The sequence below is a fragment of the Ailuropoda melanoleuca genome, chromosome 13 (genome assembly GCF_002007445.2).
Source record: "Ailuropoda melanoleuca isolate Jingjing chromosome 13, ASM200744v2, whole genome shotgun sequence".
NCBI lineage: Eukaryota > Metazoa > Chordata > Mammalia > Carnivora > Ursidae > Ailuropoda > Ailuropoda melanoleuca.
In genome coordinates this window covers 41411803-41437996 of record NC_048230.1, presented here as the reverse complement: position 1 = coordinate 41437996, position 26194 = coordinate 41411803, and the positions used below count along the sequence as shown (strand labels likewise).

At 61.7% G+C, this 26194-nt stretch overlaps 1 protein-coding gene across 11 annotated transcripts in view; it reads right to left on the bottom strand.

The window, feature by feature from the left end:
- Positions 1-999: 999 nt before the first annotated feature.
- Positions 1000-26194, bottom strand: part of SEPTIN9 (septin 9) — a 137756-nt gene continuing 112561 nt past the window's right edge. For 8 of the 11 annotated variants that reach the window (XM_034640104.1, XM_034640110.1, XM_034640107.1 and 5 more), the window contains 9 exons: positions 12430-12621; positions 10143-10271; positions 9660-9741; positions 9207-9344; positions 8445-8562; positions 7465-7560; positions 7072-7168; positions 3863-3914; positions 1000-2928 (listed from right to left, as the gene is read on the bottom strand). In XM_034640104.1, the coding sequence (XP_034495995.1) occupies positions 2796-2928; positions 3863-3914; positions 7072-7168; positions 7465-7560; positions 8445-8562; positions 9207-9344; positions 9660-9741; positions 10143-10271; positions 12430-12621 (1037 nt within the window). In that variant the 3' untranslated portion in view covers positions 1000-2795. Of the gene's footprint in view, positions 2929-3862; positions 3915-7071; positions 7169-7464; positions 7561-8444; positions 8563-9206; positions 9345-9659; positions 9742-10142; positions 10272-12429; positions 12622-25703; positions 25851-26194 lie in introns of those variants that run through there. The other 3 variants (XM_034640113.1, XM_011223870.3, XM_034640111.1) reach the window with 2 other exon arrangements.

Genomic DNA, 26194 nt, shown 5'->3' with positions numbered 1-26194 from the left:
TGTGCCCCCAGCAGACATCGGCAGCCGGTGACACCCCAGAATCCAGGAAGCAGATGGTCCATGTGGCCACTGTCCATGGACTCATTTGGACACGAAACCCATCTTACCTTCTGCAGAACCAGCCAACCTGCCCGACGGAAGGGCTGGGGAGGCCGAGGTAATCCTCCCCAGCCAGTCAGTGGCAGAGCAAACCTCGAAACTGCATCACTGAGTCCCGCTGCAGGGCCCTGGGTCGCTGTCCCGTCCCCGAGGTCCAGCGACGGAGGGGGAAGGGGATGCCATAGGTTGAACAGCACCCACCCCCCCAAATTCATGTCCTCAGACAGAACCTCAGAACATGACCTTATTTGGAAACAGGGTTTTAACAGATGTAATTAAGTTAAGGACAAGATGAGGCCATCTGAAGGTGGGCCCCAGTCCAGCGGGAGTGCCTTACAAGAGATCTGTTTCTCGTCTGCAAGGCAAAAAGGGGGCACGGAGTAGAAGGCCGGGGGAAGCACGGCCCGCTGACACCTCCACCTTGGACTTCTGGCTTCCAGAGCCAGGAGAGAATGGGTTTCTGTTGTTTGGGGCAGCCCGGTTCGTGGTGGTGTGTTACGCACGGCGAATGCCCACAGTGGTGTGCAGAGACGCGCACCCACGGCAGCCCCCCGAACCCCTCGACCCGGGGCCGCGCTCCCTGGGACCAAGCTCACTGGTAGGGACCTACCGTCCACTACTAACCAGTTCCTAGGGTTCGATCTAATAGGGCGAATTTTAAGAGAAACTTTATTTCCAACCCTACAGGTACAGAAGCGGCTTGGGGCGTCCCCCTGCAGGAAACCCTTCCCAGCCTCCTTAAGTGAATTAATCAGGAAAGCTTTGCCCTTGGCTTTCCGCAAAAACTCCCCGAAACCAGCTTCCCCATCATGAGATGAAACAGTCCCCAGCAACCACTGCGATGGCTTCTTCTCGAAGCAAAACCACGCCTCGGGGACAGGCAGAGAACACATCCCCCGCCAGGTTTGCGTTTGGACATTTATTTCAGGAAATACATTTTCAACACTTTGTTATTTATACAAAAAGACGAATTTCTCAGGAGGCACATAGCAGAAGGCCACTGTGGAACTGATGCCAGTGGAACTCACGACCTGTCAGGGTCTGGCTACAGAGAAGGAAAGCGAGTCCGTCCCGCCCGGGGGGCTGCCCCACGCCCTCACCCCGCCGCTGGGGCTAGGCGTTTCCTCGCAATCTTGGTTTTGGCAAAAATGGGGCAAGTCGGCAAGTAAACGGGTTTGCTAAGGGGTCCTTCCTGTCTTAGGTGGGGAGTGAACACACAATGCAAGGACACGTACACACACACACACACACACACACACACACACCCCCGGCACAGGCCTGTCCGCACCCCCTTCCTCCCGCTGCTTTTCTCACGGGCTGCAAGAAGCCAGCCTGGGGTGTGCAGACACACGTGTACCTCCCCTGCGTCTCATCTCATGACCTGCGCCAGGCCCCTCGCTCTCCAGAAGGCAGGCTGCCGTCTGCCCTGTGCGGCTCGGACGCTCCCTGCTGGTCTCCCCGTGGAGACAGAGGGTGAGGGAGCAGGAGGGACTGGCTGAGCCATGCTTGTCAAATGCTGGGCTGCAGCCCCGTGAGGGGCCACGCACACCTGCCTCCTGACCTCTCCCTCTTTGGGGGGTCTTTACGATGGGCTCTCGGGTGCAGGAGCCCAGGCATCTTTAGGGCAACGGAAAGCTCCTGGGGTCAAGGTGTCAGCAAGGCCTGGGCCAGGACGGCTGAATGTGTACCACCTGGGCGTAATTTAACCAGAGCCTCTTAGGCCAAAGAGATGTCTAAACAGACATTTCTGGACAGACAGACGGACAGAAACACACACTCTCCCAATCACAAGGGGCAGGGCAGGCGCTGGAGTCACGTGGGCTGAACAGGCCAAGCCCCGGCCCACACAGCCCTCTCCTTCCCGCATGGCCCCCTCTCCCTCCCTCAGTTCCTCCACCAGATTCACCTGCTTGGACCTTCCCCAAAATCACGGGGGTGGGCTGGAGTGGGGTGCATCTTTTTCCTCCCTTTGCATGCTCAATCAAATCTGGGGGTGGGGGGCGATGGAGAAATGAAGACACACCTCCCTCTCTCCGACTTGTCCCCAGTTCTGGTGGCAGGGACAGCAGGGGAGAGAAGGCTGGCTCGTGGACGGCTGAGATAAAGGCACTTTCTGCTCCGGGACGGGCTCGCGGGCGGGCGGGCAGCAGGCAATGGGCCTCCCTGTGTCTAAGCAATTGGCAACTCGCATCTCATGGAATTAAGTATTCCCTTGATCGGGGCAAGGGCGGGGGCTCTCTGAGTTAGGGGTCTGAGTTATGGCCTGGGCCGTGCAGGAAGGAGGGGGCAGGAAAGGGCTCCAGGTCCACCACGCCGGCTCCCCGAACCAGCCTGCCTCGCTCAGAGGCTGGGGCTGAGGGCGACCGGGAGCTGCACCTGGCACCCGGGGCTGGCGGGGAACCTGCGGGTCCTCTCCGGCCCCTCCCAGCCGCGGCCCAGCCTCTCCCAGACCTCGGGGACGGTCAGAGGGACGGCCTCCTGTCCGAGACCCCGCCCGGCCCGGGCCCCGCAGTCAGCGGCTGAGAGCGCACAGACTCAGGAGGGCGCATGTGACCTTGTTACTTGGAGGCGTGTAAAGGGGCGGAACGATGACAAGTGGAGAAAATTATATAAAATAAAATAAAATGGGGCATGTGGGCTGGCCTGGGGGTGGTGCTGGGAAGGACTAGGGGCGGGGTCCCGTGGGCAGGGCGGGTCTACATCTCCTGAGCCTCGGGCCCCTTCTCCTCGACGCCGTTGGACGCAGCACTGCCCTCGTGCAGCCGCTTCACGCGGTAAGCTTCGAAGTGGATGCTGCTGGTGATGTCCTTGATGTTCTGCATGTGCGTCCTGCGGGGACAGGAGCCCACAGGTGCTCACCCTGCCCCCGCCCCCGCAGGCCTCCACGGCGCCCCAGACCCTCTCGGGACACCTCGGTCCTGACGCACGTGCCCCCATCTGTGTCAAGCCTGTGGCCAGTCCGCGGACAGGGGCTGGGTGCACGCTCAGAGGGGCGAGCGCTGGAGTGTCCTTGCTGCCATCAAGCAGCACCGGGCCAGCGGCCGGTGGGAGACCACCGGTCCTGGGGCTACAGCCTGAGCTGGAGTGCTGGTCGACACTACGGGTCCTGCGCTCGGGTTCTCCCTCCCTCCTGGCCCGACAGGACAGACTGGAAAGAGGGCTCAGAAGGGCTTACGGTCTCCAGGCTAACACAGTGGGTCACTTCCAGAAGCCACATTCCACGCCCCAACCTAGAAGCCCCAAGAGACAGCCTTGGCCCTCCACTGGACTTCATTCATCCCCAGAATGCACCCACCTGCTGAGAAGCTGGGGCCCCTGGTGCCATGGCTGGAGCCCCCACTATCTCCAGTTAAATGCCCAGGCCCAGCGAGCTGGCACCCTCTCTAACGGCCTAAGGATGGCTACTCCTTGCCTGGGCTCAAGGAAAACCAAGGAGCCAGAGGTAGGTCAGAGCCATGGGGTCAGAAGACACTGGGATGGGAGTGGGAGACACACACCATCCCACAAAAGACCCCCTGGGGCCCTGAATCAATGGACTCGCACCTTCCCACCCGGATGCTCTCACACAGATGAAGGATTTTTACTTCCGGCTTCACTTCCACGGAGCTGTTTTAGACAATGGGCTTCCAAGGTCCTCCTGGGGGAGGACGGACCAGCTGCCGTCCAGGACCTCTGCCTACCCCCCCACTGCCCACACTCCTGACTCAGGGCCCTCTCGGGGCCCTCAGGGGGCCAAGGCCAACACCCCACAGCCCTCTCTCACCTGATAAGGAGGTCACGAAGGTAGGCAAACTCACAGTGGGTGGTGTTCTCAACTGAGGAGGAGACAGAAAGAGCTTTAAGGTCACTCGAAGCCCCTCCCCCACCCTGCCTCTCCCCTCCCCCCAGCAGTTCTGGCACCCAGAGGAGCCTGGGCAGGTGGGTGGGGAGGGTGGGAGTCACTGCTCCACAGGCACCCAGCTCTGCGGATACCACCAGGGCAGGCCTGACCGGGCACCCGCCCTCCAGAGGGTTCCAGTCTAGTGGGGCCGTGGTACAGGAGCCCGGCCATGCCGCAGCAGGCGGTGGGCCACAGGACGGCAGGCCACCACTGCTCCTCACTGGGAACCAGAGCAGCATGTCCCAGGGCACCCTGAAAATGGGGGACAGGCGGCAACGGAACAAGGCAGGGACTAAAGGTGGGCCTTCTCCCGCACACCATTTACACGGCGTGCGGGAGCCCTGTATTTCCCGGCGACACACACATGGCCCAAAGCACGAGCTGCAGGACGTGGGAAGCTGGGGCGGGGAGGGACCCCCAGGTGCCCACAGGTCCCCTCGAGCGGTACCCTGGTGGCGGCTTGTGGCCGAAGCTGGTGGCAGCCTCCCTGTTCACTTCATGGCTCTGCTGCGTAACTCACGCGTGTGATTACCACGCCTGTCCAGGCCCCTTAACCGCGTGGAGCGGCGCCGTCTGCGCTGAGGGGCACGGAGGTCAAACAGAAAAGCGGCCGGTGCAGGGCACCTGCACGTTTAACCCAATCTTCACGCACCCAAGGTACCACTATGGCCCCGCTTCTGTGGTCTCAGGGAATTGGGGCTCAGAACTCAGGCAAGGGGCCTGTCCCCTCCCACCCCCCACCAGCTGGCAGGCAGGGCTGGGGAGAGAGAGCCCCGGTGCCTCCACCTTACTCCAGCTGTGGCAGGCCTGGGTTCCGCCCTCCACACCCCAGCCCTCCCCCCACGGCCCCACCAGCACGGGGCTGTGCCCACACTGGAACCTTCTGCCCACAGACTCTCACACAGCATTGCTACCTAACGCGGAGAAGCAGTGAGAGCTGGCGGGGAGAACAGAGCCCCAGGCCAGGAGTCCAGGCACGTGGCTGCTGCTTCTCCTGGCCTGCGGTGACTTATCCTGGCCTCTCTGACCCTCAGTTTCCTCGTCTGTAAAGTGAGGCTCAAATGTCACCCACCTCTCAGGGACACAACGGGATTCGATGAGTTAACTGTGTGCACCAGGCAGCTGCCGAGGATGAGTGAACCACCTCGGGATGGCGCACACCCAGTAGGGGAGGGGGGAGGTCAAAGAAACTGGACCAGGGATGGGGGGGCAAGAAGGAGGGAACAGTGCATGTTACGCAGGCTCACCAGGGGCCAGCACAGAGCGGCCCGTCCTCTGGTCGGTTATGAGCGCACAAGGCCCTGGAGATAAAGAGCCGCCAGTGTTGGAGGGGTTGTTCAGCTACGTTGACAGGGGGCAGAAATTTTCTCCAGGGTGCTCGTGAAGGCTGCAGGAATGGGAGGCCGGCCACCTCGCCACTGTCCCTACAGGTGTTGTGGGGCTGTTTCTCACCACCCCAAGGTGAGCCTGCGGGTTGCAGCGGGCCACCAGGGGGCAGCAGAGGCGCGTCCATCCCTGGGCTGCCCCGGAGCCTCTCCCGCGACCCTGCGACCCCACGGGCCTTTCTTATCCCACACTTCTCCACCCTCCGGAACGTGCGCTCGTGGAACAGTTCCTAACACCAACATTTCAGGACAAGGTGGAGCCAGGCAGGATGAGCCCCAGTAAAGCCTAGCTCAGAGACTGCCTGAGTGGATGGGGAGCTGGGCGGCCCCCACAGAGATACCCCTAGAGGAGGGGACAGCTGTGGCAGGACAGAGCCAGCAGACACTGGTTCAGAAAACACCATCCTGCACCAACCCGCCAGCACCTGCGTGGTTGCCCGGGGCGGGTCTGTGGGCCTCTCCATGCCTCCCCCCAGGCTTTCACAGGGCAGGGGTGGACCCTAGGGTGCCACAGCCTGGGCCTCTCTGCAGGAGGGTGCAGGGACAGCCGCAGGGGGCAGGGGGTTAAACACGCAGCAAGATAATGCAGAGGGAGGGAGGGAGGGAGGGAGGAGGGAACGAGCTCGCCGACCAATGGGTTTCCCCAGTGGTCACTTTCTTAGAGCCTTTGCTGCCCCCAAAGCTCCAAAAGTCTTTGAGACATTCTGTCATTTTACTAAAATCTTGGCACATAGTACCCATTTTAAGGATGGTGAAAACAGGCCCTGGGGGATTAAGGGATCTGCCCAATTTCACGGGGGGCGGGGGGGCAGTGGCTGTACTGGGCCCTCAGCCACGGGATCGAAGATGAAGTGGCCTATTTCAGTCTGTCCTGACGGAAGAGAGCGGGGGTGAAGAACCACCCGAGGGAGTTCAACTGTGTCCCCCAAACCTCGTCCAACTGCCTACTCCCTCGGGATTTGTGAACGGAAGCTTATGTGGAAAGAGTTTTTCAAGATGTAACTAAGGCAGAGAAACTAAGAGGGATTTCGAGTGGACGCTAAGCCAATGACAAAAGTCCTTCTGAGAAGACAGACACAGTCAGCAGGCTGAAGGCGGAGCAGGGACTGGGGACAAGCCAAGGGACGCCGAGGATGGCCGACAGCCACCAGGAGAGAGGCCTGGAACACATTCTCCCTCAGGGCCTCCGATAGAAACCAACACCGCTGACACCTTGACTTCTGGCCTCCGGAACTATGAGAAGAAATTTCTGTTTCAAGCCACCCAGCCTGTGCTCATTTGTTACAGCAGCCCCAGGACACCAAGATGTGGGGGTCCCGGGAACTTCTGCAGCAGGCGGGCTGACTGGTTCTCAGAGCTGGACAGAGCTATAGCCCAGCCCTGTCCCTAGGCCCAGAGACATGGAGCGATTTGTCCAGGGTCACACAGCATGGCTATGAAACACTAGCACCAGAACCCAGAACTTGGCAGGACCCCTCATGGCTCCTTCCTTTCCTCTCTGGATATTTCCCTGCCCCCTGGGAGAATGGGGGGAAGGCACAGCTCCATCAGCTAACAGCTGTGGGCCCTGGACATGCCACCTGCCCCCCCTCCCAGTGACTGAGCAGGGCAATGCAACGGATGAACTCAGGAGCACCCAGCCGGGGCCTCGGTGCCCGAGCTTGAGTCTTCCGATCTGTCTGGAGGCCCCAGCAGCTTGACGATTACCTTCGATGGTGCCCCATTTGGTTTTCCTTCCAAGGATCCTCTTCCCATTCACTTGGTACTCATGGTCACTGCCCACCACAGCAAACGGGATCATCTCCTGGGGGAGGGACAGGCAGCACTGGCCACGTGTGCGCAAAAGCCAGTCCACTCCCTGGGCCCCTGGGAGGAGCTGCCCTGAGCCCGGGGCCCCCCAGAACGGAGACCCTTGGCCTGAGAGAGCCACATGTGAACACTTGGGCTCTGACCCCTTCTGGCCCAGAGAATACGTTCTCATGGCTCAAGGCCATCCCACCCATTTCCCCAGTCCCACTGGAGAGGGTGGGAAGACCCCGCCCGTGTCCTCTAGCAGGAACAGAGGGGCCTCTGGGAACAGCATCTGGCCAGTCCACTCACTCGGAACTTCTCGTTCACCAGCCGGTCCTCCGAGTCCTCGTCAAACTCCTTCTGGGGGTACACGTCGATGTCGTTGGACAGCAGGTCTGCAGTGATCTGGGGATCCAGAGGGGAGAGATGTGGGCGCCGTCCACACAGCAAGCTGGACTGGCCCCCCGGGATCTGCCTGCGCTGTGACCTCCAGAAAGTGAGGGCGCCCAGCCTGGGGTCAAGGGCAGGCTCCGTAGGGCTGGTGACCCTGATTCCCTCGTTTTGGTGCCTCCTGAGGGGAGGAGGGGCAGCTGCAGGCCTGCCTGCCCGGAGACACGTGCAGCCACCCGAGTCCCGAGCATCTCCCCGTCCTGCCTCCCTGGCCCGTCACACCCGGAGACAACAGCAGCTCCGGGTTGTCGAGTGGTCCCTCGAGCTCCACCTGGAAACCCCCTGCCACGGCGGGCCCCGAGAGCTGCACGGGCCCTCCGCAGCCCAGCGTGCACCTGCCTCCGTTTGCAACACGGCACCACCCACCGATATGGCCGCGCACAGCCGTCCTTCCCGCTCTAAGCACAGACCCGCCACTGTGCCTGCTCCCTCCACCAGATGCACCCGCGCCAAGGGCACAGCCCTCCCCAAGCATGCTGGGAAAATCCCCTGCACCGGGGCCTGTGCGCCGGGGATTAGACTGAAGGGTCTCCTGGCTCATGTCCACCGGGGTGGAGGCCCTGTGGGGCCCAGGGGCCTCATTCTCCCTGCTCCCCCAGGCAGCTCTGATGTGTGGCCTCTTAGGAAGCAGCGGCCCCGGGCGCACCCTCCTGCGTGGGCGGCGGCCTGACGTGGGACCGCGGTAGGAAGGAAGATGAGGCCCCCTGTCCCCTCAGCGGGGACCAACCCCTCTGGGCTTCCTCTTCCACCTGGGGAAACCCGGCACGTTGCGTCTGATGGCCCCTCACGAGCCTCGTTCCCGCGGGGGGTGGGGGCCGGACGGAGGTGGAGAGCCCTACCCGCTGTTTGAAGTACACCCTCTCCTCCAGGGTCAGCGTGTCGGCCTTGGCGATGACGGGAACAATGTTCACTACTTTGCTGAGGCGCTTCATAAACTCGATGTCCAGGGGCCTGAGGCTGCAACAGAACGGCGCGGGTGAGCGTCTGGCTGAGGGGGACGGAGCGATGGGGACAGAACGAGAGAGGCAGGGCTGCCTGCCTCTGGCTGGCTGGAGCTGAGAAAGGGTCCTCAGGGTGCCCGTGGGGGCTCCCAGGTGGGGACACGCCAGCAAGGTCAAGGTCAAGGCCAAGGCCATGGGTTGAGTGCCAGCCAGGCCCCCAGCGAGGGCGGAAAAGAGGACGAGGGCCTTCCCCAGACAGAGAGCCACCGAGCTGGGCAGAAGCAGGCTGGGGACGCGGCTGGCTCTGAGCACCGTCCTGGGCGAGGCGTCCTCCCAGAGGGGGCAGCTGGGGGAGAAGTGGGAGGAAGCACCCAGCAGCTCTGGGCCCACCCAGCCAAGCCTTCGGGACCGGCTGCTGTCCGGGCGTCCCCAGAACCTGGCCCGCCGGCCCCGGCGTGCCACCCACCCCCAACCGGAAGCCCGTCCCGAGCGGGCGTGGGCGCAGCATCGCAGGGCCCCAAACGGCGGCCACCATCCTCCGCCCGGCAGTAGCGCTGCGTCCGCTCTTCCCGCCCGGTGCGAGAAGCAGCCGCAGGCATGGCACGGGGTCTGCACCTGACGGCAGAGGGCCACCCGGTCACGCGGCCCGCGGGGACTCACGAGTGGCCGGTGGCAGGGATGAAGTACAGGCAGCAGTGGACGCGCGTGTCCGGGATGCGCTTCTTCCGGTTGATGTTGACCTCCTCCTGCAGGTACTTCTCGTACTGGTCGTTGATGAACTTCATGATCGGCTGCCAGCTGCGGGGCGAGGCCCCGTCAGCCGCGGCGGGGGGGACGGCTCCCACCCGGTCTCCCCCGGGGGGCGGCCCCCAATCCCCCGAGGCCCAGCCCGGTCCTCAGCCTTCCAGTACAAGTGCCAGGGGTGTGGGGCGTTCTAAGCAGAGACCGCAGCCTTCCCCGAGCGCCTCCACGCCAGCCTCCCATGCTGACCTTTGACCCCGGGGAGGAGAAGGGCCAGATTCTCAGGGCAACTGTACGTTCGTCGAAGATTTGGGGGCCTCTGACGGTTTAGCAGCAGAGCAGGCCCGGAGAGGCAGCCCCACGGGTCCTTACCAGTTCTCATTGTTGATGTGGTCCCCGAAGCCCGGCGTGTCGATGACCGTCAGCTTCATGCGGACACCCTTCTCCTCGATATCTACACAGAATCGCAGCGCCCGGGAGCTCAGGGGGGGGACCCCGGACCCTCACGGACACCTGGTGTGGCCCCGGTCCTGCCTGATAGGAACCTGGCCAGCCCTATCCCGAGGCCCATGTGGGGTGTCCGTGGGTGACCAGCAATGACCCCCCAGGTGATGTCAGGAAGAGGACCGCCTCCAGCAGTGAAGCCCAGTAGGTGCTGGTGACAGCTGTCTTGGGTAGGCCCTGCCTGTGGGTTTCGGTGGAACCCCGTTGCCTCCAGGGGCTCCATCTGACCAAGGCCTGCAAGGGTCCTGGAGAGCATCCCTGACCCAGAGTTTCAACCTGCCCAGCTCAGGGGACTCGACTCGGCACCCCCACATCCCATGTCGACACCGCCAGCCCCACCCCGACGCTCACCATGCGTGATGGACTTGATCTCAATGGTCTTGGGGATGCGTTCCTCCGAGGTGGGCTGCACCGACTTCCGGCTGATTTTGGATTTGAAGAGGGTGTTGATCAAGGTGGACTTCCCCAAGCCGCTCTGCCCTGGGGAGAGGATGGGAGCCGGTCAGCAGCCCCTGTCGTTCAGCAATACCTGGATGCTGCCCCCCAGCACCCCTCAGTGGGGGCCTGGGGTCAGGGGAGGTCAGGAGGCAGGAAGGGCTGGGATGCCCAGGCAGTGGCCCAACTCTCGTGGTGCCTTATAGCAGGGCAGGACCCAGGGGGCCCGAGGAGCTGACATGCAGAGCAGCACAGGGGAGGCCGAGTGGGGGGCTCGGCCCCCCGGTGCAGCTCCCCTCTTCACAGCTGGACATGCCGGGGTCATAAGGTTTGAAGAAAAAGCTCTACCGAGTCCTAGGACCACAGGAGGGAGGCTCTGCAAACCTGCCACGGTCTAACCACGGCTAGGCCACCCATGCTGTGGGGTTCTGGTGCAAAGACCCCGGGGTCGGGCTCCCAGTTTCTGGGGGTCATCTGGGTTGGAAGTGCTGGCACATTCAGCATACAAAGCCTTCAGCCGAGCGACCACGTGGCTTGCTGAAAAGCCACTGGGTCGGTTCCTCCTGGGGTGGGCAGTTGTGTCTCGCTGCCAGAAACAGGAACAGCCACGGGCCAGTCCCCATGTCGGCACACCCTGCTGCTGATAGGCTGACTGGCCAGTGAGCCCCCAGGGCACCAGGCCACCCCCTACGTGGCTCCCAGGCACCTGGGCCCCAGCAGTGCCCCTGGCCTTGCTGTGCCCAAACCTCACCTCAGCCGAGTCCCCTCCTACAGCAGGAGGGCAGAGGGCGGAGTGGGGCGGGGGGTGGGGAGGACCCTCCCGCTCACAACGGCCTCGGACTTGGATATCGGGCTGGCCTCGCTGCCGCTGCAGACCCCAAGGCATTGCACGCAGCGCTCACTGCGCACGCGCTGGACACTATCCTGAGCGAGGCTGTTTCACCCCCGCGCGTGCCCAGGAACCGTCGCCATCCCCTCTGATGGATGAGGAAATAGGCACAGAGCCCAGCGCAGGGGTGGGGACCCCGCCGTGTCCCTGCACCTCGGGGTCCACACAGGGAGCAGCCACTCGATCTTACATGCTTCACAGGCACGAGCCCACCCGTGGAGCCCCAGCACCTCACCCCTTCCCTGAGCTGCTGAACGCCATGCTAGCCAACATATTTTTAAAAATAAAATTACACCCATTTTCCACCTTTGATAACCCTGCAAGGAAAAGCGTGGGCTCCCAGAACACCGTAGGTGGACGTCGGGAATCCCTGGGCCAAGTTGTCCACGTCCCCCTCAGCCCACCTGCTTGTGTCCCCCCTGCCAGTTCAGGCCGGGGCTACGTCACACGTCCTGGCCACGGCACCCGACATCTTGGAGACGCCGACGGGAACTTTCAAGGACTGTCATCCTCACCACCCCCGCTGCTGCTTCTGCACTCCCCCACATCTCCAGTGACTGCGGCCACGTGGGAGCCGCACCGTGTCTGACTTGCCCCTCCCAGCGGTCCCACTTTAAGGATGAGTAAACCAAGACTGGGAGAAGGCCCAGGGAAGAGAGGACAAGCACCACGCCGCTCAATGGGGGTGAAGCTCGGATTCCACCCTGGGTCTGCAGACCCCCAACAGATGCCCTCCCAGCCCAGCTGCCTCTCTCCGGAGCTCTGCTCCGGCTCCCTGCCCTGTGAGCAGAGCCCTTGGCAGGCCCTCTCTGGGCCTCACTGCTGCCTACAGAGTGGGGCCCCCTCTTGACAGGGCTTCTGTGGGGACCGAATGGGGCCCAAAGGGCTTCGGGAACAAGAGGCTGCCCAGTGCCGCCCCAAGTCTGGCCCCCAGGCCTGATCAGGCCGGGCTCATCAATGACCTCCCCTGGGGCCACCAGGACGCCTCCAGGCAGGCCTGCTGGCCGTGGAAGTCCAGGGCTGAGCCACGGGGGGTGAGGCTGCAGCAGAAGGCGAGGGCAGAAGGTGGAGGGCGCTGGTCAGCGAGCCGCCACCCCCAGCACCTGCCGGGCTGTCCCCGGTTCCTGTGCTGAGGAGCTGAGGACCGTCTGAGGCACGGATGGAAGCCAGGGCCCTCCTGGCAGGCACACAGGCTCACACGCAGCCACGTGCCATCCGCCCTGCGGGCCGGGTGTGTCATCCCCCCCCACCCCAGCCCCATTTGCAGGAGAGCAGACAGAGCCCCAGCGCCCGCGGTGCGGGGCGCGCACTCACCGACCACCATGATGTTGAACTCGAAGCCCTGCTTCATGGCCTTCCTGCGCATCTGCTCCAGGATGGAGTCGATCCCCACATAGCCGAAGTCCGCAGGGGCCTTCTCATTCCGGGGCGCGGGCACCTGCTTCAGCCCGGCGTCTCTGGGGGTGTCGGCCATGTCGCCAGTGCAGCCAGGAGCTGCCTCGGGGGCTGCGGGGAGAACGGGGGGCGGGGGCGTCAGGGGGTCCGACACACGCATCTGCGAAGAACCTGCATCCTCAGGGCCTCTCACCACCACCCCCACTTCTCAAACAGGGAACCTGAGGCTCTGTTGCCCAAGAGACCCCTGCGGAACACCCCAGACCTACCAGCACCCCGCCACGGTGCCTGCACAGCCCCACCCTCTCCACCTGCACCCACTACGTGGTGTCCTTCCCTTCGCTCCAAGGCAGAACTGACCCCAGCCCTCCTCTTCCCAGCCTCCACCCTGCCCCAGGGCACCCAGGTGGGCCCTCTCCACCTCCTTCACCTGACTCAAACAGGCCCCCACACCTGCTGCAGCCCCAAGGTCTCCGGACCCTCGGGGCCGAACAGCTGAGTGTGTGGGCCAGCCTGTGAGCCAGGACAAAGGAGAGGACGGCTTTCTGCAGAAGGATGGGAGGACCTGGGTCTCTGTGGTCCTGCAGCCACTGGGTGAGGTGTGTTCGGTCCCAGGTACCCACCGACAGCCCTGGACACCGAGCACGCTCCTCTCGGGCCCAGCTGTTCCCAGGCGATGGCAGGCAGACAGGGCGCTGGGGCAGCTCCCCACCCCCCACCCTGCACTGGGCCCAGGGGCTGTCTTCTCTCTGCCCGGCACCTGCGTGCCCCACACCCACAGCTTTTGCTTTCAGATCTGTGGACGGGCAGACAGGACTGAGCTTCTAGAAAGAACTCAAGCTCCTGCAGTTTGCAGGTCAGAACCTTCCTCCCTTCCTCCCCTGGTTGCCCTCACCACACGCCCAGGTCAGAGGCCTACAGGAGGGAGGGCCACAGGCACCCAGTGGGGACATGAGGGGCACTCCCCCAGTGGAGCTGGTCAGGGTGCTCAGGACAGGGTGGGTCCCCACCAGGGCCTGGCAGGAGCACATGACCCAGTGCACCCCTGGACACACCACACACACCTGACCACACCTCTCGTCAGCCAGCCTCTCGGTTAGCCTGATGGCCTTCCCTGCCCCGCAGGCTCTTCCCACCCCTCGACCACTGGCTGACCGGTCAGCTCCCTCCCACCTCCCAAGAAAGCACAAGGTGCATCTTGACATCTCCCTGGGCATCAGCCCCAGAACCCCCGCTCCCAGGTGTCCGCCAGGGGCGGGGGGGAGCAGGGTCAAGCAGCAGGACACAGGACATGGGCTGCCAGACCAGAAGGCCACCGCGGCGGCTTCAGGTAAACTGTTCCCACTTCCTGGGGAAGTGACCGAACTCTCCGCACAACCAAACCCCAGTGGGCCCAGCCGGCTCGCACCTCTGCTCTGCAGGATGTCAGAGGGAGCGGACCCCAGGGGCCAGCACCCTCTCCTTCCGCAACAAGGATAAACAGCTGACAAATTCCAGAAATCGGAGTGTGGGTGGTTTTTCTGCACAACGTTGCCCAACTTCCCCGTTTTCTCAACCTGACAAAGCGCAGGCATTCCTACTCCGCAGAATTGGGTCGAGCTCCTAAGTGAGCCCAGGGACTCCCCCGGGGCCCTGCTGCCCACCCCCGCCCCCAGGCCAGGAAAAGGCAAGGGACGCAAGAGGCGTGATGACAGGCAAGAGGCGTGATGACAGCGGCAGGGCCTCCTCCCAGCAGCGCCCGGAAGGCATCTGCCTCTGCTCCGTCTTCAGAAAGGCTGTCCCCGAGCAAGCGAGCAAGCGAGCGAGCTCCAGCATCTTTAAATAAACAAAGACAAGCGCGGCATCTGGCCTTGAACATGTGGCTGCGGGGCGGCTTCCTGGGCACAGACTTGGGGCCTTGTCTCGCAGGCCGGCAGCTCAGGCCGGCAGCTCAGCCCGGCCCCACGTGACCGAAAATTGCTTCCATCTGCCGGCGGGTCTGGGAGCCATTCGGTCCGGGCCTGGGCCGGCCCCCCGCCCACTCCCACATTCATCCCGCATCCCCTCCAAGCCCAATGGGGGGATGGTGCAGCCCCTGGAACCCCCCTCTGCTAGAGCTGCTCCCCCCACCCCAGGCACCAACACCCACTGCAGAAACTCAAACCACAAAGCCAACATCCTGCCCACCAGCGCCCTGCTTGAGAAATAATGAGAAATAATAATAAAAACGCGACAAGCCCCATCCTTCCCACCAACTGAAGGAAGGGCCTGGCCTTTGCACAGGTGAGGGTCCCTTCCTGCGAGCCCCTCCTCTCCCTCACCGGAGGGCCGCAGGCGCGGGTACCAGGGGTGATGCCAGAGCCCGTGCTCGGCCTGGCCACAATGCAGGCTGTGGAGTCTGCCGGCAGGACGTCCGTGCGGGTAAAGCAGAGGTCCCATCAGGCGAACTTGCCCAGAGACACTTTCTCTGAACGCCTGCTTTCCACGGAGAGCCACCAGGGACCCGGGGACTCCAGCCAGGTGGGAGCGACAGCAGAGACTACCTCCAACACCGTCCCAAAGGGCTTCTAGGATGGGAAGACCCTATGCCTGCGCTGCCAAATATGGGGCCACACGGGACAATCTTGTCAATGGTGGTAAAATACATGTCACACGAACCATTCTGAGCGCACAGTTCAGTGGTGTGAAGTACATTCACACTGTCGTGCCCCCAACCTCCAGAACACCTTCTGTCTTGCAAAACGGAAACTCTCTCCCCATTAAACACTAACTCCCCATCCCCCCGCCCTGCAGCCTCCATTCTGCCACCAGCGAATCTGGCTGCTCTAGGGACCCCCATATAAAGAGAACTCTTACAGCATTTGTCCTTTGGGGGCTGGCTTATTTCACTTAACAGCATGTCCCTAGGTTCACGCACGTTACAGCAGCTGTCAGAATGTCCTTCTTTTTTAAGGCTAAGAGTCCCTGGTGTGGCCAGAGCGTATCCATTCGTCCCTGGACGGACGCCCGACTTGCTTCTGTGTTTTCGGTCTTGTGAGTAACGCTGCTATGAGCACAGGTGTGTGAGTATGTCCAGACCCTGGTTCCAGTTCCACCGGGCACCTCCCTGGCAGTGGGATCGTTGGGTCATATGACATTGTATTTTTAATTTCTTGAGGAACTGCCACCTGTTTTCACATGTGACTTCTGAGCGTTTGAAATGCAGCCGATCCAACTGAGGAACTGTATATTTCATTTTATTTAATTTTAATTAATTTACGTTTAAAAAGCTACCCAGGGCAAACGGTAGAGTTACTGGACAGCACAGAATTCTAGTTCAACCTACTTCCTTTGCAAACAGGGAAACCGAGGTCCGCAGAGTGATTTTTTTACCCCCTTGAAACGCCGTCAGACACAGCCAGGCCAACATGCAACAACCTTCACTGCATTTACTCAACCCCGAAGCTTCACGTTCACTGCTTGGCCGTGTGATTACCGTCCGTGTGCCCCCGACACACACCGTGGGCCCCAGGGAGGGTGGCAGCTGGCCTCCTCCCCTCCCCTGTACCTCCAGACTGCATGGGGGGGACACTCAATACTCACAGAATGACCAGGATCTTGGGCATGTCCCCTTGGTGCGGGCCGGGTGCAGGAGGACTCTGCGGCCCCAGGCTGGCCCACAGCCCCGCCGCCACGATGGTCAGACCTGCATCCAATCCGCCTCTCCCAGTGACCGCTCCCTGCGGCTGGGGCCTCATCCTCTTGCCCACAGCCCTGGCCCCCGAATTTGTTTCATACCCGAACTTCCCAAGATGCTATTAATTGGTAAGGGATGTTCTTCACAGAAAAGAAAATTTCACATTTATGTCCCAGATGACTCTCTCTGCATCCTCATCAGCTAAAGAGAACAAGAGGGAGCCCCCACCTTTTTAAAAAGATTTATTTATTTATTAGAGAGCGAGCGAGCATGAGCAGGAAGGGTGGAGGAAGAGGGAGAGAAAGAGAGAATCCCAAGCAGACTCCACACTGAGTGCAGAGCCCGACGCAGGGCTCAATCCCATGACCCTGAAATCAACGACCTGAGCGGAAACCAAGAGTCAGACGCCCAATGGACTATACCATCCAGGCGCCCCGAGTGCCATTTTTAAAAAAGATTCTATTTTTAAGTAATCTCTACATTCAACATGGGGCCTGAACTCACAACGCCAAGATCGAGAGTCACACACTCTATCAACTAAGCCAGCCAGGTACCCCAGGGGAGCCCCATTTTTTAAAAATGGGAAACTGAGGTTCAGAGAGGTTAAGTAACTTACTCATGGTCACACAGCACCGCCTGCCTGCCTCTTGGGCAAGGCGCTGTGGAGAGAGGGCAAACTCCCATGCCCTTCCTTCCCCCTCCTCCGAGGAGGGGATGCCGGTTTTATCTCGGGGTATGGGCCCCCGTGTAGCCTCACTCCCTCCCCCAGCAGCCCCAGCTCAACAATTCTCCCCCCACCCCAAGGCTCTCAGGCCCAGGGTGACGTCACTGCCCGCCAGGCCACCAACCTCTCCCATGGAAGGAAGGCCAGAGACCACCCAGGCTGGGGTGACCCTACACACTGCCTCATCCCTTCCTCCAGCCTAATTATCCTCTCAGTTGTGGTAACATTTACACAACATAAAGTTTCGACCATGCTTCGTGTCTGCCTCTGCGGGCTGCAGCCCGTCCGCGATGGTGTGCCCCCATCACCACCATTCCCCTCCAGAATGTTTCCATCACCGTCACAGAAACTGCGCCCAAGGGACTCTAACTTCCTGTGCCACCCCCCCAGTGGCCTCTAGTCTAGCCCCTGACTGTGTGGATCTGACTGGTCTACGGACCTCACGCAGCCCCGTCCTCTGTGCCGGCTCCTCTCGCTGAGCCAGACGGCCTCATGGCGCATCCGTGTTGCAGCAGGCGCGGAATGTCCTTCCTCCTCCCGTCTGAATCATGTTCCACTGTTTATCCGCCAACGGACACTCGCGTTGTTTGCCCCTTTTGCAAATAATGCTGCTGTGAACATGGCTGTGCAGGGCTCTGAGTCCCTGCTTTGCGTTCTTGTAAGTATCCAGCCTATCAGGGTCACTGCTTCTCCGTGGACTGCATGGTGGGTGCCAGGGGCCTCGGGGGGCCGGCCGTGGCTCCACGTGGCCCTTAGCAGGGCCCCCACCTCGCCACACGGGCACTGCCCACCTGGGCGGAACCTGACCCCTATGGTTCCTGACCACCGCCCCCCAGCGCTGCTCTCTACTCTGCGGGTCCCTTGAACCTGACGCCGTGGCGTCCCTAACTCCAGGCCCGGACAGCGGCACTCAAGAAGTCTCTAAAACCTCCACCGACAGACGAACGGATGAACAACAGCGGGTGGACCCACACAATGGAACGTCAGCCATCAAAAGCAATGCCGCCCCGTCACCTGCTCCAACAGGGACGAACCTTTGCCAACACGATGCACAGAGTTCGCTCAGCCCGTCGCAGAAGGTCACCTAGGTGTGATCCCACTGCTGTGAACGTCCGGAACCAGCAAATCCACGGAGACAGTAGAGATGTGGTGCCGGGGCTGGCAGAGGGGAGAGCGGTGGCTTCACATGTAGGGGGTTTTCTTTCGGGGTGATGAAAATGTGACAGAGGGGATGGCTGAACACCACCAGGAATAAATGCCACTGGACTGCACTTCCTAAATGGCTGGATCGTCTGGTGTGGGAGCTGTCATCTCAATAAAGCTGTCACATTCAGAAAGAAAAGCAGAGGCTGCCAGTGGCGCTGGATTGAAAAGAACCCAACTGTGCCCACAAGTGCCCACCAGCTGGCTCTATGGCTCAGAAGACGGCTGAGGCCCAGACGCCACGCTCAGGCCTGAGGTCGGGAGCCCCATGCAGCCAGGTGGTGCCCGGGGTCAGCAGCCCTGCAGCTTCCAGAAAGGGCAATTCTGGGGGTGGTGGACAATTTCTCTCTGCAGGTCCCTATTTCGAGCCCTGGCCCATTTACCACGCCTTGTGGGAGAGCCCCCACCCCCCACAGGCAGGTGGCAGCTGGCCTGATGGGGCCTGCCCCCCTCATCCCTTCAGCACATGCACCTGCTGGGCTGGCCTTTTCTCAGGAGTTGAGCAGCAGGGTCCTAAAGCAGAAAGGAAGTGCAGGGCTCCACCCAGCCCCACCTGGCGACCTGGCTCTTCTGTGTGCCCACAGCAGGGGCTGTAATTGACAGCCCCAAGCCAGCCCCCTCTGTGGCCTTCTGCCCCAAGTGACCAATCTCCCCTGACCCAGGGCCTGCCACGGATGATGGGATCAGACTGCCGCTGTAGCTCCCTGGGCCAGGGGCTGGGTAGGCTCCCCTGGCTGGAAGGCGGCCACCGGAAACAAGCCAGCTGTTGGCTGGGATGCCTCTGGAGCCACTCACGCGCCATCCCCGCTCCAGGGCAGCTGCAGGAGACAGCTCTCCACCGCAGGCTTGCAAGGCCTGACTTGGAAACCAACACCCAGGGGTCCCTCCTATCGGCCTGCCGCCTCCCTGTTTGTCTTGCTGCCTTGTTGTGCTGCCCAGCACTGTCCCCACAAGTCCCATCCTCCCCGAGCATCAGTCTCATCTGCCAAACGCAGACGTGGCTCCGTCAGGGCCACGGCCCCTGGGCCGATGCCTGACTGCTCTGAGCAGGAGAGCTGCTGCCACGGGGCACCGGTGTCACAGCAGGCCCCAGGATAGTGCTCTTGGGGTCAAGCCAATGCCGTTCCCCTAGCTCACCCCAATCCTCTCCATGCCTGGATCTCAGAGCCTGGGGACACTGACACCATGGTCTGAACATGCCGCGCTCAATCACCACCCACTCACGGTGCTTGAGCAGAAAGCAAGGCCAACCGGTCCGCAGATGCCTAGAAGGCTACCTGATGGGCCCACGAAGGGAACCAGAGTCACCAAGCAGATCCAGGGAGACCCACTCGGGGGCCAGATGATGAGGTTCCTGGGGGCACCAGGGCCCACCAGGGCCTACTAGGGCCTCTTCTCTTCCCCGCCGCAAGGCCTCTCCTGGAGAAAACTGCCTTCCAGCCACCATCATCCAGGCTCAGCAGAGCCGTCTCCCAGTGCACCCTAGCCCAAGTGGTGCCAGCAGTCAGTCTGAGCTCACTGTGTAACGACGCCCACAGGAGAGGGCTCTGGGGCTGCTCCCCTACCCTCGGGGCCTGGAGTCCACCCTTTGGGACATCTGCAGACCCCACCAGAGCACCTGAGCCCGTGGCCCAGAGCAGGCGGCCGACGCTCCTTGTGTCGTCCCCGCCCGGCCAAGAAGCTTCTTCGAGGCGGGCGAGGCCCCAATGCAGGGAGTCCCAGGGGGACAGTGACCAGAGCCACTCCTGCCCTCCCATCTAACCTCCTCGTGGGCCCTCACAGTCCTGCAGGCCCTGGCCCAGATGCCACACTGGCTCGGCCCTGCGGCTCCCTGGAGGAGCCTGCACCCTGCGTTCAAGCAGTCTCCACAATGACTGCGTTATGACGTGCACGGTTCTCTCCCGCGTCTCCCCCCCTCCACGGACAGTTACGAAGCCAGAGCCCATGACTCAATGTTTGTTGAATGACTAAAAGAACAAATGCAGACCTGACGCTGATCACAACAGCCAGTGTCTACTGGGGGCTCGCGGTGCACCAGGCGCCGTTCTAGACATCACGTGTGCGCTAACTCACGGCCCGGCGTGACTACCTGCTCAGCCAGATACTGTTACTACTCCCCCCATCACGGACGAGGAAACAGGCCCACAGCGCTTTGGTCTTTGACAGGGATCCAGAGCTGGCGCATGGCAGAGCCGGGATTTGAACTCGGGCAGGGTGACTCCACGGGCCAGGTCCTCTAGCCAAGACCCAGGCGGTGTCTGCTGCGGGAGGGTAGGGACCGGAGGCCCAGAGCTCTCGCCCCTCTCTCCCCAGGAGCTGCCAGGGGATGCCCCTCCAACTGGAAAGGGATTCCTGTTAAGGGAAGCCCTGGGCCTATCAAGGGGCATTAGCATTTTAGCCCCCATAACTGGGGAGGAAATCACCTGAAGGCCAAGCCTGGCTGGCCAAGCTCCTCGACAGCAGCCACAGGGCCCAGTTTGGGGATCCCAGATTCCAGGGCCTGCTCGAGGCTGCAGAACTCCCAGGGCAGGGGGCCCAAGTACGCAAACCCTGGTATGCCAGAGGCCTGGCACACCTGCTGCCCCGCCGAAGCTCCCAGAAGGACCCACCCGCACAGAGTGCAGAATGCCCGTTCGCACCCTAATACCCCACCTGCTGGAGTTCGCCCCAGATGAGCTGACCAACTCACAGGGGCCTCAGAGATGACTGCCCACTTCTCCTCTAAGTGGCAGGAGAGGGAGATGCTATTGTTGGTCAACTTGGGGAAGTCAGTGGGGCTGGGGACCACACACACACACACACACACACACACACACACACACACACACGGAGGCTACAGAGCCACTGAAGAAATGGCTATAAACAGTAACTGCGGAAGATGATCCCAGGGTCCTGGGGCACCTGGGTGGCTCAGTTGGTGAACCATCTGCCTTCAGCTCAGGTCATGATCCCAGGGTCCTGGGATCGAGCCCCACATCAGACTCCCTGCTCAGTGGGGAGCCTACTTCTCCCTCTGCCTGCCGCTCCCCCTACTTGTGCTCACGCTCTCAAATAAATAAATAAAATCCTTGGGGGAAAAAAGATCATAGGGTCCTAAGGGACCAGGACCACAATACAGATTCATTCAGCAAATATGTCACAGCCAGGGCGACCCCCTCCCTATGTTGCAGCAGGGAGGACCAGTGAGAACCAGCAACAGTGCACTACTGGGGGTGGGCAGGGAGGGTGCGGGGGCGGGGGGCTCTCCCTGCAGGGCTTTGAAAACAGGACCTCCTCTCACTTACTCCGCTCCTTGCTCCTTTCTCCTAGTCCCCCCTTCACCTACCCACCCAAATCGCTACACCCCCCTATAAACATCTCAGGGGAACTTCCTGTTCCCTTCTAAAGATGGAAACACTGAATATAAATGACCAAATTTTGCAAATTTGCGCAGGCGGCCATTGAGGACTGAACTTCAAAAGCACACATGCCTCATCTAATTCGATAAGTAATTCCAAATCAAATTACACTTCACACTTTGTCCGAGGCAGGAAGCGTCTGGTCAGGAACCGGGATGCCAGAAATCTGAGACTTTGCCCTCTGGTCTGAAACTCGGCTTAGAAACAGAGCACAAAGGCTCAAGCCTCTAGCCTCTCCGGAGAAAGGAGGGATTTGCAAATGCAAAGGGCTGCAGTTTTCTCAGGCTCCAAGCTCCTTCCTTTTCCCAGGAGGAGGAGGAGGTGGTGGTGGTCTGTGTGTGAGGAGCCCCCGAAGGAGTGTGCACCAATCGAGCAGGGTCCCCCAGGACCCCGTGCCCTCTGCTGACCTGGAAAGGGACAGTAGTGACAGTGCCATCCCAGTCCGACTCATTCATTCATTCCTTCAGGGGCCGGAGGCGCCCCAAAGGCGGGGGGGGGGGAAGTTCCCCGCTCCTACTGCCCGCCAAGGCTCCTCAGCTTTGCTCCCGCCAAACGCGTGAAAGCAAGCTTCTCCTCTATTGTGCAGGAAGGAATCTCGAGAAGGTCTTCGTTTCAATTGGCCCGAGAGTCAGCAGAGTCGGATTTGGACAGCAGCCACCTCTCACCAGAACACCCCACCCCCTTCTGGAAGAGGCCCTCTTCTCTTTATTTGCAGCCAGGCCTCCTCCTTCCAGGGACTCTCGGCCAGGCTCAGCAGCCCACTGAGACATCAGTCTTCGCTCAGAGCAGGCTCTGACCTGCCAGCCGCCCATGTTCGCTTCCTGAAAAGCAGCCTGCAGAACTGACTCGCAGGCGGGCCGGGATGAGCCCTCCGACTTCCTGTGTCAAGGGTTTATTTATTATTCCGTTTTCCACCACCCACCGCCCTCGCAGGATCAGGGGGCTGTGCTCTCCCACCCCCCGGAGGCTCCTCCCACCCCAGAGAACCTTCCAGCATGATGGGCACCCACCCCAAAGCAAATCCAGAATCCAGCCCCGGCCAGCCCGCCCACCAGGTCCGAAGGGGCCAGCTGACCACAGAGACCACAGAGATTCCGTTAGTTCTTGGCAAATATTTGCCAAGTTAAAAAGACAAAGAGAAGACCCTCCCCCATGGATGGGTGGAAACGAGCCATGTGTCACAGCGTGGAATTTCCTCTTATTGGGGATGTCCCCCTAAGGAGGGGGGGTGAGGCCTCCCCTCCCCCTGCCCGGTCTCCTATCAGCAGGCCTGTCAGCAGATGCTCCCCAGAGCTGGGGGTAAGACTGGACAGAGGCTGGGGGTGCTGGGGGTTCCTCCTCCCCAAGCTGATGAAGTCATCTGAGAAAACAAAAAGTAGACAGGGCTCCCCGGGTCCAAGAGGGCAGACTCGCCCCGCAGGGACTACTAGACAAAGATACCAAAAATTCACCCCCCCCAAAGTTATGAAACAATTCGCATCTGTGCAGTTCTGGGCAGGCCTGGGGTGGGGTGGGGTGGTGGGGGTCCTACCTAAAGCGACCACGTGCCCAGAGCACCATTCAGGAGGGCGGAGGCAGAGCCTGAGAGGGGGCTGAACAGGGAGGGGCACATTCCTGGACCAGAAGAGAAGGCTGGCCAGATGACCCCCGGAGCAGGGAGATGGACATCGGAGCAGGGAGATGGACATCGCATACCACCGGCCAAGGGGCTGAGGGCCCAGGAAGGGTGGGGGACAGCAGGGGCGGGGTTAGCAGCTCTGGACCATCTTGACTCGGGTCACCCATCCATCTGCAGCCCTAGCTCTGCATGGAGGGGAGTGGAGAGAGCTGCTGTCATTTGCTCTCCCACCTCTGGGTCCCTCCTGCTCAGGAGGGCAGAGGGTCTGGAAGCAGTGGGCTCAGGGCCTGGGGATCAGCAAGGACCCTTCCACGGCTCCCTCAGCTTACCCCGATTGTGCCCACCTGCCAGCAGGGCTGCTCAGACCCCCCATGTCCTCAAGATCCCAATGCCCCCCACCCCTGCCCCTCCAGCCCCTGCTCCCCCACAGGAACCACTCACCCAGTGAATAAACTCAACGAGGACCCTGTGAAATCGGAGGACCCAACCGAAGGTCACATGCTCTCTGAAGGGAACGTGGGATGGACTGCCTGCCCCTCCGAATCGTCTCGGGACACACCCACCCCTCTACCCCAGGCCCTTCCCAGGAAAAAGCCGTGTGCATGGATGGCTGCCCAGCCAGCCCTGGGGACAGACACTTCCATCAGCCCTGAAACACTGCCTGGCCTGGGGTGGGATGCTGGCCGTGGGCAGGATGCAGACGGCGCTGTGCCTAGTAGGTCACACAGCAGAGAAAAGAAGCAGGTACAGTCCATCTACCCCTCTGCGCCGTGCCATGAAGTCTGGGCCCACGTGTGGGCTTGGGGTTTTGAGTAGACACAGCCACCAGGCCTCTGAGAGCCAAGTGCTTAGAGGTCACCCATCACCCCAAGGTGCAGGGAACAGACCCTGACCGCCCCAGCCTTTCCTCTCCCGACACACTCGCTTCTCTGGGCTTCCGTGCCAGCCTCTTCGGCTTTGCCTCCTCTGTCTGAGGCTCCTGGGGCTGAGACTCTTTGCAAGCCCCTCCGCCACCAGCAGAATCAGTCCTGGTCCTTGGCTGGATGCTCTCCCCAGGAGACTGTCCACCCTCTGTGCATTAAATGCCGACCTCTGTCCACTTCGGACAGTGGTGCTGAGTGGTACCCCCCACCGCACTCGCTGTGTGACCCTGAGCAAGTAACTTAACCTCTCTGTGCCTCCATTTTCTTATGCGTAAATGGAATAGTAACACTAGCCTCCCAAGAGCGTTATGAGAATCAAACAAGATTCTTCACGAGGCACGCAGAACCATGCGTGGCACAGTCAATGCGCTAAGTCGTTGTTCAAAGGTACAGGCCCATACCCAGCTGTCCAGCTTGGGTACATGGCTGGTCTCCCTGGCTCCTATCAGCTCTGCAAACAAGGCCCCTCAGAGAGGTTCTCCCCGCCCCCTGTTCCTGGAGAAACCCCCCTTGTTTCCCCAGGTTGTTCACTGAATGAATAGGGAGCTCGCTGCCCTTCCTCCAAGCCCTCCTCTCTTCCCAGAACATCGTGGGGGACCGGCCACTGCTCCCCTGCCAACCCAGGTGGCACCTCTCCCGCCCTGGCCCCCAAAGTGCTGGCTGGCATCCTTTCTCACGGGCTCCCCCGCGGCTCTCAGTGCGGCAGCCTGTGAGCTGGACGTTAACCATTTCCAGCCTTCGTCATCCTTTGGGGCCACGGAGCACCCGAAAGGAAGGATGGATGGATGCACTTCCAGGGACAGCTCCTGCCCATTCAGGAAACTATGCTCAGGAAATGGTGGGGGGAAGGGCGCCCGCTGAGGAGAGGCGGGTGGACACTGGGCGGCCTGGTGGCCTGTGGCAGGACCGGATTCCTAGCCCCGTCCTCACCCGCCACCCGGCGGGGCTCTCCTCGGGGCACAGCAGAAGCAGAGCGTGGGGCGGGCAGGCAGGCCAGGCCGGTGGGCAGGGGCTCAGAGCAGAACACTTAGGGCCACCCCGGGCACTGCCCTGAGCCTCTCCCCCAGCTACAGCCAGCCTGGCCAGTGCCCCAGTGACAAGTGGGTCCTGTTTATGGAGGGACCAGGCCATCGTCACTGCACAACCCCAAAGACACGTGCCGGGAGCTGGGGCCTGCCAGTAAGCTGCATAGCCCCAGGGTGACTTTTCCTGCCCTCCCTGAATCTGTGGCCCAGCTGTTCCCTGGGACACAGCTCCAACCCAAGCTTAAAAGTGGGTGGAACAAATGGCCAGGGGAATTTGTTAACTGAGAGGCAACCAGGGGCTCGGCCACGGGCTCAGATACAAGGGGCCGCTGGGCCACCAGAGCAGCACGGACCCCAGGGCCGGGCTATGCACAGGCACTTCACCATCTACAAGGCGCTCAAACTTGCTTTACTGCCTGCGGTCCCGGTCTCCTGTTCCTCCTTGGCTTCCACGTTTCCTGCCCTAATTAGCCGCCACTTTGGAAATGAGACCAAAGAAACCACCACCACAATAACGTGTCCTCCCACCAGTTAGGACAGAGGAAAGTGCAGCGAGGAAGAGTGCCCGTCTGTGGGGTCCCCCTCACGGGACCTGGCCCACCGGCAGACCCCAGCCTGCCCCGCACCCTCTGCACCCCGGGGGGTACCTGCCGGCGGATCGGAAAAGGCCGGATCGCCGCCGCCAGCGCGCAGAACTGCAGTACCGGGAGGCCCTGGGGCTGGGAGCCCGTCCCCTCCCAGGTCCCTCAGCCCCAGGCTCCGGGAAGGAGCCACATTCATATGGTAATTTCTGCCTGTGATCTGGCAAGCGGCAGAGGCCCCTCCAGCTGCGGCCGGAGGAGGAGGAGAAGGGAGCAGGGGAGGGGAGGGGGAGAGCCTGGCCCCGGCCTGACCGCCTGCTCACTCACCACCCGCCCGCCCGCTCACCGTTTCCCAGCCCCGCCAACCCGGCCCTTCCCGGTGCGCTCAACTCAGGCTGCGGGGGAGCGGGTGCTGGGCAGGAGGGGCCTTCGATTTCTGGGCTCACACGGTGGTTTCAGATGACAATGGACACGTGTCTGTTTGAGCCTAACTTTTCTGTGTGTGTGACGCCCGGGCAGATGCTCCAGCCGCCGCCGCCGCCGCCACCACCACCGCC